Source organism: Dermochelys coriacea, chromosome 10 (genome assembly GCF_009764565.3).
Source record: "Dermochelys coriacea isolate rDerCor1 chromosome 10, rDerCor1.pri.v4, whole genome shotgun sequence".
In the NCBI taxonomy this organism is placed as follows: domain Eukaryota; kingdom Metazoa; phylum Chordata; order Testudines; family Dermochelyidae; genus Dermochelys; species Dermochelys coriacea.
The window spans coordinates 66,629,768-66,646,760 of NC_050077.1; the positions used below are offsets into that span (position 1 = coordinate 66,629,768).

At 42.3% G+C, this 16,993-nt stretch overlaps 1 protein-coding gene and 1 long non-coding RNA gene across 2 annotated transcripts; one reads left to right on the top strand and one right to left on the bottom strand.

The window, feature by feature from the left end:
- Positions 1-87: 87 nt before the first annotated feature.
- On the bottom strand, positions 88-944 carry LOC122456214. The gene is made up of 3 exons (XR_006274956.1): positions 816-944; positions 531-621; positions 88-135 (listed from the first exon to the last, which is right to left on the bottom strand). It is a non-coding gene; the product is annotated as an uncharacterized LOC122456214 (long non-coding RNA).
- On the top strand, positions 803-16,612 carry LOC119862916. Its single transcript, XM_038420448.2, has 5 exons — positions 803-1,285; positions 10,160-10,331; positions 13,939-14,040; positions 14,561-14,669; positions 15,012-16,612. The coding sequence occupies exons 1-4, from the start codon at positions 822-824 to the stop codon at positions 14,633-14,635; spliced, it is 813 nt and encodes a 270-aa protein (XP_038276376.2). The 5' UTR covers positions 803-821; the 3' UTR covers positions 14,636-14,669; positions 15,012-16,612.
- Positions 16,613-16,993: the final 381 nt, after the last annotated feature.

A 16,993-nucleotide genomic window follows, 5' to 3' on the forward strand; every position in this document is an offset into this window, starting at 1 on the left:
AAGAAAAGCAACGTGAACAGGATAGATATAACAGATATCCTGTTAAGAGTTACAATTTCTACATGGAGGGTTCAATAAGCAGGGCCTTACATCATACTGTTTAAATCCATCTTCAACTTCTATGTTGTCCTGGGGCTGATAAAGAGAACCGCTTCAGTCTGACTGGCTACTGCAAAGCTCAACATTCATTTTAAAGCAAGATTAAAGATCTGAACTTCACTGGAAAACATCCCATTGCAGGCGAGTGCCTTAACCCACCACCAGGTTTGTTTGTGGCAAGATAAGCAGTAACAAGACTGTGATAAAGCGTGTGGCTCCTTTATCTTCCCACTAGCGCGGAGTGCTCCAAGAAAGTGGAAAGTCATCAGGACACTGCCCCGGAGCTTATCCACCAGCCGCACAGCTGGCCCCAGCCCACCCAGCCAGCAGCGCAGGGTGCGCCAGTGACAAGCAACTTTGGCTATGAGCGGGAAGCGGAGCGTGGGGCCCAGGAATCTCCTCGCGGACAGGCTCCCCCACAGGCCACTCACCTGGAAGAAGTCATCCTGATGCACCACGCTGCAGTTGAGCAGGGCCTGCATGAGCTTGTGGGTCAGAGTGGTCTTGCCTCCATGGGTGACCCTAGGGACTGTTAGATCCTCAGGCCACGGGCACCTCCGACCCCAGCCCCGTGCGCGGACCTCGCCGCCTCACTGGGGCGGCTGCAGCAGGCCACAGGCGGGAGGGAGGAGTCACCAGGGGCTGCTCATGAGGGTTCCCTCCCGGCCGCCCCCCACTAGGGATTTCCCCGAACGCCCCCATCCCCCGGCTCTCACCCGCCGATGTTCACGGTGCGGCAGCAAGCCGCCCGCGCTTCCCTTACAGCCTCTTGCTCCTATGGGGGGAGCCGGAGAGGACAAGGGGTCCGGGAGCGGCCGCTCGTCCGAGCCGGGAGCCGGAGGAGGAGGCAGAGAGACAGGGAGGAGAAGAAGAAGATGCGGCTCAGCGCCATAGTCCCGGAAGCAGCCAGACCCGTCGGCGCCGCAAAAGGGGAACTCAACGGCCGCGCCAAGAGTCCCTCAAGCTGCTGCACGCTCATTGGGCAGCGGGCCCACGACAACACCCCGCGCCTGCACAGTCTATACCCAATGAGAGCACAGCACCGCCCACACTACAACACCTATTGGCGGGCGGGGCTCCAGCTTCACCTACTGGTAACGCCGCACAGATCCCGAAAAGGCCATTGGCCTGGCCATCTCGCTCTTCGTCCAATCAGAGAGCGGAACTACACGTCGTTCACGCCTCCGTGAGTTAGAAGGGCATGCCTTGGCTCCTCCCTTCAGGCCACGCCCCCAAAGGGCTGGGAGCCTTGCCTGGTAGTGAAGTAGTTTGTTTAAACCGTGCCCCTAGCTGGGATGGAGCGGTCGGTGGCTGGAGGCAGTTGCGGGTCTGGGGAGAGGAGGGAAAGTGATTGGGGGATCCCCCAATGCCAGCTTCATAGGGACTCTTCTGCCTTCCTGCTGAGTGCGTGTTGGGGGTCTTTGAGGGCTTGCAGAACAAGGACCTGCTAATTCTAGCTGCAGGGGGAATCTGGCTCCCTAGGCAGTGCCTGGAGGAGCTGTGAAGAGGGGAATAGGGAGACCAGATGTCTTAATATTATAGGGACAGTTCCAATGTTCAGGGTTTTGTCTTATATAGGCGGCTATTGCCCTCTCCCATTCTGATTTTTCACACTTCCTATTTGGTCACCCTAGAGGGGAACCCCCATTCCCATCTGCATGGGAGAGCTAGGCAGAACTCACCCCACTGCGTCCTCTGCTTGCCTCAGAGAATTACCTTTATTATTATTTTATTCCAGTAGCAACCAGTGTCCCTAGTCAGTGTTGGGGCTCCAGGGTGCTTAGTAGGGTACAAACAAATCAGAAAAGACCTTGCCTCTGGCCTAAAGGATTTACAATTTAAGGGACAGGTGGCAGGGGAAGGGACTCAGGGTCAGATTCGCCCAGTTTCTAATACTAATGTTAGCTCTGACTATGGTCTGGGTATATTCCTTTGTGGCTGTGCCTCAGCTATAAAATGAGGATAATATCCACCACCTCGTTGGCACTGGGGTATTGTGAAGATTAATTAGTTAACATTCCTGCAAAACAAGAATTAAATCTTACTACCATCATTAGCACTTGTTGCTAGAAACACAGAGAACATAATTCCAAAATGCATTGTAGGGCTGAGCAAAAGCATAACTGAATTTCATAAGTCACCATGCTGTAAACGTACTCCTCTTCCAATATTAAGGTACTGAGTTAATCAGTCTGTACACAAGTCTTAACTTTGTGCAAGAGTCTTAAAAATTTATACTCAGACATGACTTTAAGAGAGCCACAAATGTATACTTTTAATAGCAGTGCACACATCTATCAGAGAATTCCATTGCAAAGATGCCAAGAACCTTTCCTACACTGCTATCCCAGCAATACTCAAGTGATTATATTACTATTAAACAAATTAAGTTACCAATTCAGTTCAACAGGAGGAGAAAATGGAACCCCAAATTCCCAACACAGATGCAAAGCTGTATCATCAGATCAACAGTAACTCTTAAGTTACAACCCAAATAGAGCATACATAAGCAAGAACAGAAGGAAGCCAGAAACTGCCCCAAACCCAAAGTTAGAAGGAAAAAATGAACACTTGCACAAAATTAGAAAAATCCAATGGAAAGTTTCAAAGCAAGAAATATTTATCTAGAAGTGTTGTAACTGAGGCTGGAACAACAGAAATAACTAGCACAGTAAAACTGTTTTTATTATTGGGCTTGAGGAAAACATGGTGCAGCTGCAGTTCTCAGTCAGACGATAAATTTAACGGACAGAGGGTTTTGTTTGTTTGTTTGTTTGTTTTGATGCCAGAGTGACACCTACTGTTTTCAAAATGTGCAACATGCTGACAAAGGTAAAAACAGCATAACACTTTCTACACCCTGGGATAACGTTTGTGCTGATTTATGCCCTGTGAAACCAGTGACGTTGTTAAATGAGCACTTAAGTACAGTAGCAATATGACCAGGAAGCAGACATAGTTTAGGGTGCTTAACTCCTATAGAATCATAGAGTTAGAAGGGACTACAAGGGTCATCTAGCCTAACCCCTTGCCAAAATGGGGATTACAGTCCTGAATCTTAAAAGAAATAAAAATGAACTATTGACTAGGAGAGGATATAGAACGTTGACATCGGTGAGGTTCTGTGGCAGTTGGAGTTTGTCACTTGGATTGCAACAGTTAATTCTTGGACTCTTGGGTTCTGGAAGCTTTGCAGGGAGGGGAGAGAGACTGCAAAAGGAATGGGGTTAGCCTTAAGTTACACCCTCTTTTTAGTAGCTTTTTTGCTACTCCTCCTTCAGCCCTCTCAGTGTACTCATTTTGTACATTGTGGATGAGATTTTCAACAGCAATTGTATGATTTAAGAGCACAAGGCCCATGGACTTTCAATTGGAAAGTCTTTGGGACTTTTACTTTTTGGATTCACTTTTGAAAATCCTACTCTATCTAGGCACATATATAATCTCCATCATTGTACTTTCTGAATGCCTCCTAAGTATTTGAAAACAGAAATAGTGGTTTTTCTCTCTCTCTCCCTTCCAAGACTATAGGAGAATGCCAACTCAGGACAAGTTACACTACTTTCCTATTTACACCCACTTACCCCCATTTTATCAGCAATTTACATGCAGGCTAGGTACTTATATAGCTGCCATCACTGTAGTAGCCAAGCACCTAACAAATAATGAATTTATCCTCACAATGTCTCTCTGAAATAGGGACAGATAATTCTAATTTTACACATGGGGAACTGAGGCACAGAGAGATTAATAAATGACTTGTCACACAAAGGTGGGAGGGTCCCAGAGCTTGAATTCCAGCTGAGCCTGGAAGTCTACACAGCTATGAAATAGCCCCACAACCCAAGCCCCACAAGCCTGAGTTGGCTGGCATGGGCCAGCTGTGGGTTATTCTTTGCTGCGTAGGCATACCCTTAATAGCCATACCACCATCTTTTCTTTCTCTACACTCCTATTTATATCTCTTGAATATGGTGGTGCACTGATACGATTCTGGTAGGCCAAGTTACAGGTGCCTGAGCATAACTGAAGGCAGGATTTGATCCTCAGAGTACTTGATTACATTATACTTTTTATCATAACGCTATAGCAAGGAAGGCTGGTTTTGTGACCAATGCATAGGGCTAGATATCAGTCTATGTGAATCATTCTTGTGCTTTAGTTTGCCCATTTATACAGTGCAGTAAATGATATTTGCTTTTCTCACAGGGAGTTATGAAGCTTCATTTGTCAACAATCGTTTAATTCTCAGATACTATGGTGATCAGTACCACAGAAATGCCTACAAATAATATCATAAGTAAGGGTAGCTCATTAACTTAATCTAAAAGGGTTCTAGTCCCATTTTAAACTGTGTAGAATTATGTTTATTTTTGAGAAGATTGTAAAGCAACTTGTGGGGACTTCTATGATCTAGTTGCAAGAGATGTAAGGGGGAGGTAACAAAATGGGAATCTTGACCCAGAACACTTCTGAAAAGAAGATGGAATCTGGAAGCAATTTCATACCAAAAGAAATTAGATACCTTTATTTTTCCTTTGGTCATTTTTATTTGATTTTGTTTTTCCTACTTTATTAGATTACTTAGACTTCCCTGCCTCCCCTGCACTGAGTTTCTGAAGGAAAGAGTTCCTGTGTGTGACTGGACTTTCTCTCTCTCTACACTTTTGTTTTCCTCATCTCTCAGTTTTCTCTCTCCACTATTGGCTTTAATGTCTTCTCTTCCTTCTATTATTCACAATCCTTTCCTCCTCCTCCATGGCTGTAAGAATCACTGCTGAATTTCAGAAGACACTTCATCATTCCCAAATTCTGCTGTCCGAGCTAGCCTATTTGCTAAAGACAGTAGATTCTGAGGGACAAAAAATAAGAAAACAGGGAGTGAAGTAAGGGTCATAGTTCCAAATAAGAGTACTGGACTGGGACACTGAGCAGGCAATTCCAGATAGCACCCTCTGCTCTGTGAAGGAGTCCAAGGTTCAGATTATTGAACAAAGACACTGAGCAGAAAACTCCAGACAGCACCTACTGCTCTGCCAAGGAGACCAACAAGCCAGTGAATGCCACCCAGAAAAACTCTGCCCAGATATATGAGATAAGTAAAGATCAAACATTATAGACACCCTCCCTATTGAGCTTCCTCCTTCTGGATTGTTAGATGGCCATCTTGGCCAGAACCAGGAAGAAGTTTATGAAATTTGTGGGGCCATAGATGGGGTGCACAAAAACAAGGAGATGTGTGGAAAAGTGCAGCCAGAATCTCCGCAGAAGGTTCTGGAGGAACCAAAAAGGGGTTGCAACCTGATGTGCACTAGGTAGACATGCACCAGTGTTTCCCTCTTGCTGTAAAAGGGACAAGTATCAGTAGATTCTATTAACTATGCCAGCAACATGCTTGTGCTCATGGCTCCATGGAGGAGCTTCCAATTTATGTCCCCAGTGAGCAATGGAACCAGGGTGGAATTTTAATCCCCTTTCCTTCCTGGGTTACTCAGGAGCAGGCAAATCTCATCTGTTGCCTGGGCACCTTACATTATTAAGGATAATAGAGATCCTGGGGGTCCCAGCTGAGAATCTTCTAGTCATCCATCTGCAGTGATCCTCTTACTCCTATGAATATTTATAGCCAATGCCTCCACCTAGACAGGCACTGTATACACCCATGGATCTATCTTGGTTGGGTCAGCTAATCGCTGCAGCTTTCAACAGCAAGTTGCAACATAAACCTGACCAACATTCTTGGCATTATATACTGATCCACCCTAACTTTAAGTGCTCACTCTCCCTATGCTTATAGTCTTGGGCTCTCGCTTGCTGTGGTGTGCTGAGTGAGTGGGAATTAGGCCAGCACTTTGTAAGTCCAGCAGAGGCAGTCCAGGTGAAACAAGGAGCGAGGCAATTTTGTATTGTGACCAACTTAGGTTGCACAGCACTAGCTGGCAGTAACAGTTTTTATATTAGAGAGCAAGAGCACAGGGTTAACTCACATTTTCCTCAATTGTCTGTAAGCCAAACTCAGATCTGCTGCACAATCAACAGTCTCCAGCTTCCTCTATCAATGCCTACTTGTGGGGAAGGCATCCATGAGGTAGGACTCTGTGCTAGCCAGTTGTCAGCTGTAGTGTAGTCTTAACCCTAGTCGAGTGTCTTCAACCCTGGCAACTCAACAACAGGACTTCGTCACATAAAGAAGTATGGATTGGATGAATGGACTATAAGGTGGATAGAAAGCTGGCTAGATCATCAGGCTCAACTGGTAGTGATCAATGGCTCGATGTCTAGTTGGCAGCTGGTATCAAGCAGAGTGCCCCAGGGGTTCGTCCTGGGGCCAGTTTTGTTCAACATCTTCATTAATGATCTGGATGATGGGATGGATTGCACCCTCAGCAAGTTCAGTTAGATACGCTGGAAGATAGGGATAGGGTCCAGAGTGACTGAGACAAATTGGAGGATCAGGCCAAAAGAAATCTGATGAGGTTCAACAAGGACCAGTGCAGAGTCCTGCACCTAGGATGGAAGAATCCCATGCACTGCTACAGGCTGGGAACCAACTGGCTAAGTGGCAGTTCTGCAGAAAAGGACCTGGGGATTACAGTGGATGAGAAGCTGGATCTGAGTCAACAATGTGCTCTTGTTGCCAAGAAGGCTAATGGCATATTGGGTTGCATTAGTAGGAGCATTGCCAGCAGATTGAGGGAAGTGATTATTCCCCTCTATTTGGCACTGGTGAGGCCACATCTGGAGTACTGCATCCAGTTTTGGGGCCCCCACTACAGAAATGATGTGGACAAACTGGAGACAGTCCAGCGGAGGGCAACAAAAATGGTTAGGAGGCTGGGGCACAAGACTTATGAGGAGAGGCTGAGGGAACTGGGCTTATTTAGTCTGCAGAAGAGAAGAGTGAGGGGGGATTTGATAGCAGCCTTCAACTATCTGAAGGGTGGTTCCAAAGATGATGTAACTAGGCTGCTCTCAATGATGGCAGATGACAGAACAAGGAGCAATGGTCTCAAGTTGCAGTGGGGGTGGTCTAAGTTGGATATTAGGAAAAACTATTTCACTAGGAGGGTTTTGAAGCACTGGAATGGGTTACCTAGGGAGGTGGTGGAATCTCCATCCTTAGAGGTTTTTAAGGCCTGGCTTGACAAAGCCCTAGCTGGGATGATTTAGTTGGGGTTGGTCCTGCTTTGAGCAGGGGGTTGGACTAGATGACCTTCTGAGGTCTCTTCCAACCCTAATCTTCTATGATTCTATGATCTTCTCCTCAGCCCAGACCCAAAGGGGAGTGGCAGCTCTCTGTTCTAACTCCCTGCAGACAAAATAGAGGATGCCAACACCCTGCAGCAGTATCTGACTCAGACAACTCAGCTCAGTCCAACAGGGCACCCAGCACTACATCATGAAACTTGCAATCCTTCAAAGACAGCATATAGTACTCAGAGGTCTATCTAATCAGGTTATCTCTGAAAGATTCAGAGGTTCTTCAAATAGGTATGCCTGTACAATAAAGGGTGGCTCACTGGGCATCTTCACCCTCTCTGTGTGATAAAATGTGCTGCCATTTCATGATAGGATGGGACATGATGGCAAGAAAAATTGATGAGCACATAGCTCAAGCACATAGAACCTCTTGGATGGAAATGGAAGAGCTGTTGTCATATGAAAACCCTCAAAGGTGGAGGAGAAAGGTGTGCACCAGCAGGCTCCATGCCAGATTATAGGCACTACAAAAGACCAGCCCATTAATGCCCAGGGATTTGTTCATGGGCATCAGTAAGAGAGCTTTTGAGAACTCAGCCAAAGGGAGGGGAATCACCAGCTGGCCCCAGTCACCCACTCTGACTGTACTCAGTTGTATCTGTAGCTGCTTCATTGACCCTGCTGAGTTAGTCTGCATTTACACTGGTCTGGCTGAGACCAAAATTTGTCCAGCTGCCTTCACGGAATGGATTATGTCATTCTATGGCCCTCTGTAAAGTTGTTTGAAAGAGGGATGGGGTTATAACAGAATAAGCAAGCATAACTAGCGAGCAAACAAAAGGCAGTCTTATGCCCTGGCTCTAAGGACTATTTTCAGTTAACTTCTTGGCTATGATCCTAATTCAGTATTCCAATGGGCTGGGGAACAAAAGATGGAGGCAAAAATTGAACAACATATAAAACATTGGGCATATAAACAGCATATAAAACATTCAGGGTGAGTAGGGGTGTCAGATTTTGACTCTATATTAACAGGGAATCACAAAAGGAGCCACATATGAAATATTTCAACAGGCAAACATGGAATTTTCTATTCCAGGATCTTAACAGTGTGTATATAACAATAAGAGAACAAAGGAAATAAAAGCAGGGAGAAGGAGACTTCCCTTAAAAAAGACAGTGGTAATTCCTTAGAATGGTGCAATTATGGTGAAGTACACTTCATTCACATAAACCAAGTATTCTGGCTCCATGTGGAGGGAGTGTAAAGCAACTGAAAAAGTGAAAAATACTCCCTCAATTTGGAGTCAGTGACTAGGGCTGCTACTAAAGTCTGGAATAGCAAGCTTAGCCTCTCTCCAGCAACTATGCAAGCCATTGGGCCTTCAGGATCCATATAAATATCAGGTCTGAGGCCCCTTTTTTGGCCTGCTCCTATTATAGGCCCCAATTCTGCAGATGGCTGTAATGGGGCTCAGCAGAGGTGCAGGGATCTGCATTCACAGAGCTCAGTATAGCACTTGGGCCATAGACTTCTGCATCACCTTATGAAAGTCCAGCATCCAGACACCTGCATGGTCCACAGTCCCTCTGCTCTGCACTGGGGTTTAATGGTAAGGACCTTAGGGTGGATGCTCATGAGTTAGACTGCTAACATCTACTGAAATCAATGGCATTTAGGGGCATAACTCCTTTTGATCATTTGACCCTTAGTGAGTAGATTAAATGAGGTGGGAAATGATAATTAAGACAGATAAATAGTATTCAAAGCACCAAAGATAAACTTAAGGCTTTGCATTCTATAACAATGTACCATATAGAACACTGAAAACTAATGGGCAAATAAGATAGATGCTGTGAACAATTAATGACAGAACATTAAAAAAAAATCAGAAGTGTAAGAAGAAAGGGATAAAATGGGAGGAGTAATAGGCAAAGGAGAGTAAGATAAATGTGATAATTGGGTAATTGTGGCACTATATAAAGAATGCTTGTGGCTAATTATTGTTACTTTGTTTCTTGATGAAGGCTGTTGGGTTGGTTTGGTTCAGAATGAATGAAGTTGCTTGTGAGCTTATGTTTACTCTACTTGTTTTGTAAATTAAAAAGCAGCTGTGATATTTTAATCTATATCACCAAGATGCAGGTGCTACTGTGTGGTTTATGTTTTTCTATGGTCCTCTGTAAAGTTGTTTGAAAGAGGGATGGGTTTATAACAGAATAAGCAAGCATAACCAGGGAGTAAATAAAAGGCAGACTATGCTGTAGCTTTAAGGGCTATTTTCAGTTGACTTCTTGTCTGTGACCCTAGTTCAGTATTGGTTTTTCATTCATGTTCTTGTATGCTCTAGTGAGTATATAAAACTAATGATAACTTGCTGATCTCTTCATTTTCTCTATCATAAAAAGCTCTTCATTGCAGTTATAAAGGGTGTAGTCTTTTTGATTCTAGTCCTAGATGGGAAGACTAGGTTTCTGAAACTTGAAGTTTGTGTAACTAATCTATTGAGAGGCAAGAAAGGGATCTGTTTCTTATACCATGCCTATATTATCTTCTGAAGAAGTATGATTTTCTAAGCATCTAATCTGTTCTGGTCCTTTCTATGACAACTGTATTCTAACACTGTCTTTTAGAGGCATTATGTTTAGAACTATTTCTTCTTACAATCTCTGTTTTTTGTTTTAAACCTACTGAAGCCTTTATTGTTCAGTAAGTGCTAGATAACAGTATTGTGGTACTTCTTGCTTATATCAGTCAAAATAAACATACTTGTTCTATGTGCGTAATCCCCAGATGTTCATCTGACTTAGCTGCCTTCTGGGTATCTACTAAAGCAATTCCTTTAAAACTCCATTTTAGGAACTGGATTTTGTGTAGAAGTGGCCTCCTGGTTCCAGTGTTCCCTTTGATGTGGCAAGATCAACACGCTAACAAGATTTCCGAACCACCTTGTGTAGGGAAGCTACTGAAAGACACAATGGCTGAGTTCTTGGTTTGCTTTAACTGGTGCAGTGGTGAGCAGCCCCAGCCAGTAAGTTAATGCATGAGTTGGATTTTTAAGATGCTTTTGAATTTACGATGAGAGCTTTCATTTCTGTGTAGCCTTTATTCTTGTGATCAGCTGTACTAAGGAAAGCAAAATATAAAAACTGATAGGGGAACCTTATGTCTAGTAAAAGGCATGAGCTCTACCAGAAGATCTGGTATAACACTAGTTAGTTGCTATTTTCTAGCTGCATAGGAAATTAATCATCTAACTCACATTAGTGTTGCCAGCAGAAGCACCTGTAAGCTTTCCCTACATTGAAAAATAGTTGCTGAATACTTACTCTGCAATTAGGATGTAGTTTCATGAGGACTTAGCATAAACTGCACCAGATGGGAGGCTGCAGATTCTGTTAATGAAATATGACATGGGTATATTTCAAAACAATCTAGAATGTGATGTCTTGTAAAGATGTGATGGGAAGTGAAAATAATTAAACCCTGTGAATTGGGGAGAATTCTTGTAATAACTGTTTTTAATGGCTGTGTCTGGTAAGAAGAGTTGATGAGAACTCTAGAACCCTTATATAACCTTCAGATACCTACCTGTGGGCTATTAATGGAGAATGGGGGAAAAACAAGGGTACATAGCCACTCTTAAAATATATACAGTCAGTGGCGTTTTCTGGGGGAGTGGATTATTTATTCAATATGATGGCTGGCATTTTTGCTATAACTGAAGATTCAGTAACACTTCAATTATCAACCTCTATCTGCAGTTTTAATACTTGATTTTAAAAACTTGAAACACTATCTAAATATGGGACATACCCATACAGTTGTGCAAAAGTCTTCTAATATGTTTTATTTAAAGTTCAGTTCCAGACTGGGGGTTGAGGAAGAGAGCTACAAAAGTCTTCCATGTCCGATAACTAATCGAGACAAATGTGTTTAGCTTACACTCATATTTTCTTTTAATTGTAGTAACAAATGTTTAAAAATTGCCAACTCTGCAAATTCAGCCTGGGCTTGCAACATGGAAAATCTCTGCAGGTCAAATTTTGCCCACAGTGACATCTGGGCAACTAACAGCCTTCAATGGCTCTGCATAGGTTTCAACAGGTCAAAATCTATTGATGCAGAAAAAAGGACAAGAATTGGCTCACTCTTGGCTCTGCTGCCTCTTCAGGGCTAGAGAGTGAAAAGCACTAAACTGGTCACCAAATCCCTGATCCTGAAACTGGATCTGTGGGTGGCCTCTTGTGCCTCTGCAGAGTCCCCCATGACTTCACTGGGTCTCCCCATGCAGATGAAGTTCCAAATCTGGGGGGGGAGGTCCTTGGTTAGCAGACTGGACTAGGAATAATCAAGAACCAGATGTAAATTAAAAGGTGCAATTTAGGTTCTCTGGAATAGAACAGTACTTCAAATATTGGAGTGTACCAATAATTCATAATGTTTCTGCACTGCATTTTACTCTAAAACCAAACTGCCTTTGAGGTGTGGCTACTGCCTCTGGAACAGTAATATCTGAAAAGGCCAACATCCTTCTTGGTTCTCACTGAAACATTTGAACAAATGTCTCTAAGGCTGAGCTTTTCAGTGGTAGAAGTACTCAAGGAACCCTTAGTCTCTACTTGTAGACTTCAAAGGAGGGAGACTGAGATTTAGTGCTTCTGAAAGTACACTTTCTTTGACTATTACTCTAAGGGCTCTGTAAATGCTCCTTAGTCTTGGCTTGGTCCACTATTGACCACTATTGACTAGAGACAAGCAAACCGGCTTTGTGATGCATATAAATGGAAACTAAGTTGTGATGGCAAATCACATATCCTGAAGTGAAGGGTTAATATACTACTTTGTCGTTTAAACCATATGGCTATATAGAAAACATCCCAATAACATCAACATGCAGTAGTTATAAATCATTACAGACCAGCCCCACATCTGTCACACCAACTTAATCACTGGCTAATGTACTTGTGTGGCACAAGAATAAACTCTCTGGTCTTATAACTAACTAGATACTGGAGAAGTCCCATAGGACATCACTCTGGCAAGCCTTGGGTATCTTGTATACCAGGAAGGTAAGTCTTGCTACTGTAATATATTCCCAGGAATATATAACACTACAGAAGCTACTGTGGTAGAAGCAAAATGAATACTTGCTCTTTTATTTTATTTTATTATTTTTTGACTGTCCTGCTCTTCCCCTACATACTGCCATGTGGACACTTGACCTTCTCTTCCTCAAAAGTGCGCTTTTTTTTTTTTTTTAAAACAAATATAAAGGTTTACTGGGTATCTCTGCTCCCAGTTCAGTTGCCTTTAATTAGGCAGGGAGTGTCTGTCCAAAGCAGCAGCAGTAATAGTTCTGGAAATCTGTATTTATGTACTCTGCCTCCCTGATAGAAATAACTTCTCTCTTCTTGCTCTACACTCAGCATTCAGATCTCATAGCCTTCTAGCAAAGGAACTGAAGAGGATTCTCTTTTAGAACTCCTTAGTTTTCCCCCCAAGAAACAAACAACTTCTAACAAATACTCATAGGGTCCTCTAATCTCAGTAAGACCATTTTCTTGGGATAGAGAAAATTCTTGGGAAAGATGTTGCATGCAAACAGTGTGCTGCTGGTCATGCTGCAACAGTCACTCAGCTGATTTGTTCCACCAGCCATTAGGGTTGCCTACCCTAAGAGTCTCCAGGAATTAAAAATTAATCTTTAATTAAAGCTTGTCATGTGAGGCAATCTCTAGGAATTTGTCCAACCAAAATTGACAACCCTATCAGCAACATTAAGCTTTCTTAAGCTATCCCAATGCAAGACAGGAGAGAAATTGGGTTTAACTAAATCTGACTCCTGGAACCTTGACTTCATTGTTCAAGGACTAGTTGAGAAGCTATCTTTTATATAATAATAAAAAAAATACATGTCCCTTATTGCATTTAGCATTGTGGTGCATAGACCTCTAACCCAAGAGGCCCAGACTTGCAAAAATGCATCTGCAAATGGTCGGTTAGACATAGCCAAAGGTGCAAAACAACTCTATATAGACTCAAATTAAACGTGCAATCCTCAGGCCCCCATCCTGGAAACTAATCCGAAGATGGAACCTCTTGACTACAATGAGACTCTTTAGGGTCCAAAGTTCCATAGAAAGGAGCCTGTTGCAGGATTGGTGCCTATGTGACGACAGTAAGAGTTTAAAGTTATGTAACTTCTCTATAGCTGTCCTGCTGATGGCATAAATGTCACATTGAGTCCTCTAGTGCTCCTAATTTGTTAGTATCAGATGAAGAGCAAGTGGAATTGGCAGAGGAAGTGTCTAGTTTAAACCACATGTGTAAGTGCCTATTTTTATAGGTTCCTCAGTTATGTTGAGTGAAAGACTATAAGTCTGTTCCTTTAGTGCTAGAAAACAGCTTTATAGTGCTTGCTTCAAATCTACTGCTGACAAACAGATTCATACTTCAACAAAACCTTAGTATATTCTGCTCTTTTTAAATTCTGTTTCCACTAGGAGTTACTGAAAGGTCAGTATTGATGAGTTTCTTATCAACTGGGCAATAGTTCCCAGACACAACCTTGACTGTCTTCTGTAAAGGATTTTCTACATAAGAACTTAAAATTTTTTTCCTCTTCTCTCTTGAAGAAAAGACGTCGGAAACTAGACCGAAATATGATAGGAGAGCCAATGAACTTTGTCCATACTGCCCATGTTGGAACAAGAGATATTAATAGTGGTTTTACATCTGTAAGTATGTGCTCTTCAAGATGAGCAGAAATGTGAGAGATGTGCCTAACTGCTAAGACTAAGTGTTCAGAGTTGTGAGCATCACTTGCCCATGTAGAGAGAATGAATGCAGCAGAATGCATCAGGACAGACCATAGTCATCTACATCCTACACACCCAGAATAGACTTATTTTAGCTCACTTAACTTGACACTAATTCATAGCACTTTCTCATCTGACACACTGCAGTCCTGGCATATACAGTCTGGGGGATGGAGCATGTCTGTACTCATGAGGCCTCATTCTTCTGTCACTCCACTGAAGTACAAGGACTTTCACACCCATTTAGAAAGAGCAGCATGTTGCTAATCTCAGTTTTTTTTGTCACTGATGCCCTGAGTACTGACATCTCTCTGTATGTGAATAAGTATGTCTTGCCCATTAGGATTAATGTTTGAAGTATTTTCTCTACCTTTCTGACTTAAGTCTTAATGCTTTGACAAATAAAGGTCATCTACTAACCTACTGTATTCTTCTCTAGGCTGGGTCAATTCAGGACCATATGAAGTCAAAAGGTGGCTACACAAATGGTACTCCTGCAAGTGCACAGCTATAGAAAAGTCAAAAGGAGACTGATGCACCAATTTTTGGTATGCTCTACTCTCTGAGGGCTTCCTAAAGTTCTATACAGGCTATGTGAGCTAGCAACTGGTAGGGAAAACTCCAACTATATTATGTAGTTTAATTCAGGCTTCAGCTTTCTTTGTAGAATGGCTTCTACACAAATTATGGCGGCTATTATAATTGCCAGCCTGGTATGGTGATGGTGCAGTACCAATTAGAACACTATCCTAGGTGTCTTCCAAATGGGAAGCCCCCAACCCTACCCCAAAGAACTTAGTGTTAGATTGTATGGCATTTTTTTTTGTAGGCATTGTTACTACTCTAAAAGCACTTGCATCAAAACAGTCTTGACTTTCTTCTTTTCACAGAAATTCTGGAAACTGATCTTATTGGAAGACCTCACTTGTTTTCACTAATAGTAAAAGATGCTACCCGGGAATGGAGTATTGTTTCTCTGAATCTAGTAGTTGGATGCCCACATTCTAATTCATTATCTTTTCTGGAACTGTACACTGGTGTTGCTTTTAACTTTATAAATTAGATCTTCCATTTTTCTGTCTTAAAGCCCAGTGAAGTCTCCACAACTCCACCCTAAAGTAGGTCCAGGTGACTGGAAAATCAAGTGTTTTTTCCATCACTGAGCTGTAAGTGCCTAGCATGTTCTCTCCCACTACTATAATAACGGCAACAGATCTTCACTGTGCCAAAGTCTCCAAGTGGCTAGGTAATGCTGGATGGGTCTCAACAGAATGCTCAAGACTTTCTTTAGACTTGCTGCTGCATAAATTTAAGTATCAATTGAATTTTAAACTCTCATCTAGAGATGGCATTCTAGGTATCAAACAGTCATGTAGCACTGTAGTTGTTTGGTTTTGGTAGCTGATTGGTATGGTGGTTTTGGTTTTTTCCAATGGTAGTGACCCCTAACTATAAGTGACAGCCTGTCTTCCAGACACTTAAAAAAAAATAAAACCGGTCTCTGATTATTTTGTTTTTTAAATGCATTGGAAGTTCTTAGATTTTTTTTTTTTTTAACTGAAGTAGATGATATAATGGCCCAAATTAAAGATTCTCTCAATCTTAGGTAGATTAGTCTTAAATTACTTCTCAAAGAAACATACCACATGACACTTAAATGCTAAATTGTAGTCTGGGTATACTTGATATATGTACAGTGCTGGCACTTTGAGATGTTGCTTCTATTAAATAGTCATATGCAGGCCAGAAGCAACCAGTTTAAGTATCCCTTGAAGTGACTAGGTCCATGATCACTGTCACAAGTGCATCTATATCCTTTATCTTGGGTAATGGACAATTGTCCTCTCAAACTGTGCAGTTGGTATGGATGCAGCAACTTAGTGATCATAACTTGCTTCCTTGATTTCACTAAATTCATGAACTTGAATTATTGCCAACTTTAGAGCATGACAAGATGCATGGTAAGTCAGTGGAACTCTCATTTATTTCAACAGGAGTAGGATCAGGCCTTCAGGTTTGTCTTTAAATACAGGCCTTCACTTCTTAAAATATCATTCAACACAACATGATCTGACCACTGTCATGCAACTCTCCTATACATTAGAGGTCTTCTCTCACTGAAGTGTATCAGCTTATACATATTGCTATAAGAGCTGACATGAAGGCCTGAGATGAGGGGCTGTTCCATGTCTCTGTACACTCAGAGTAGAGAAACATTCTTCTTTCAAATGAATTGAACACTATTCTTATGATGATTTTCCAAAGTGACTGTACAGTAACTACACAAAGCAAAGTTTAATTACTCTTTTGGCATATGTGTATATCAGATTAGAATACATGCCCTGTTTTTAAATAGCAAACTATAGACTAGCATGAGTATCTTATCTGTAATTCTGACAAGCACAAGATCTGTCATACTGAAGTTTTTCCAGCTTGGTTTTTGGATCATAAATACTGTAATTGTTCAATAAACACCACCTTGCAAACTCAACTACTTCTGCTTGTATCTTATAGGCACTTGAAAAACAACCTTATACTCCCTTAATAGCTAGGTGTGAGCAGGTTCCACTGTACCTTCTCATTAACTTGGATTAACACTTTATTGTCTACCACATCTTAGACAAAGGAGAAGGCATAACTAGTTTCAGAACTCTAATAGCTGTGGTAAAGAACGTATCTTATTGTTAGTGGTGTAAAAATGAGGAACTCATGCTGACAGCACTTAATCTCTACTGATTTTATGGGACTGAGCAAGGGTTCATTCCCCTCTCCCCACCCCCATTCTATTAAAAACTCCAGGGGCTTTGAAAATATTTACTACAGCTCTACTCCAACTGAATTTAAGACCTAGTCTTGAGGGAATCCACACTTT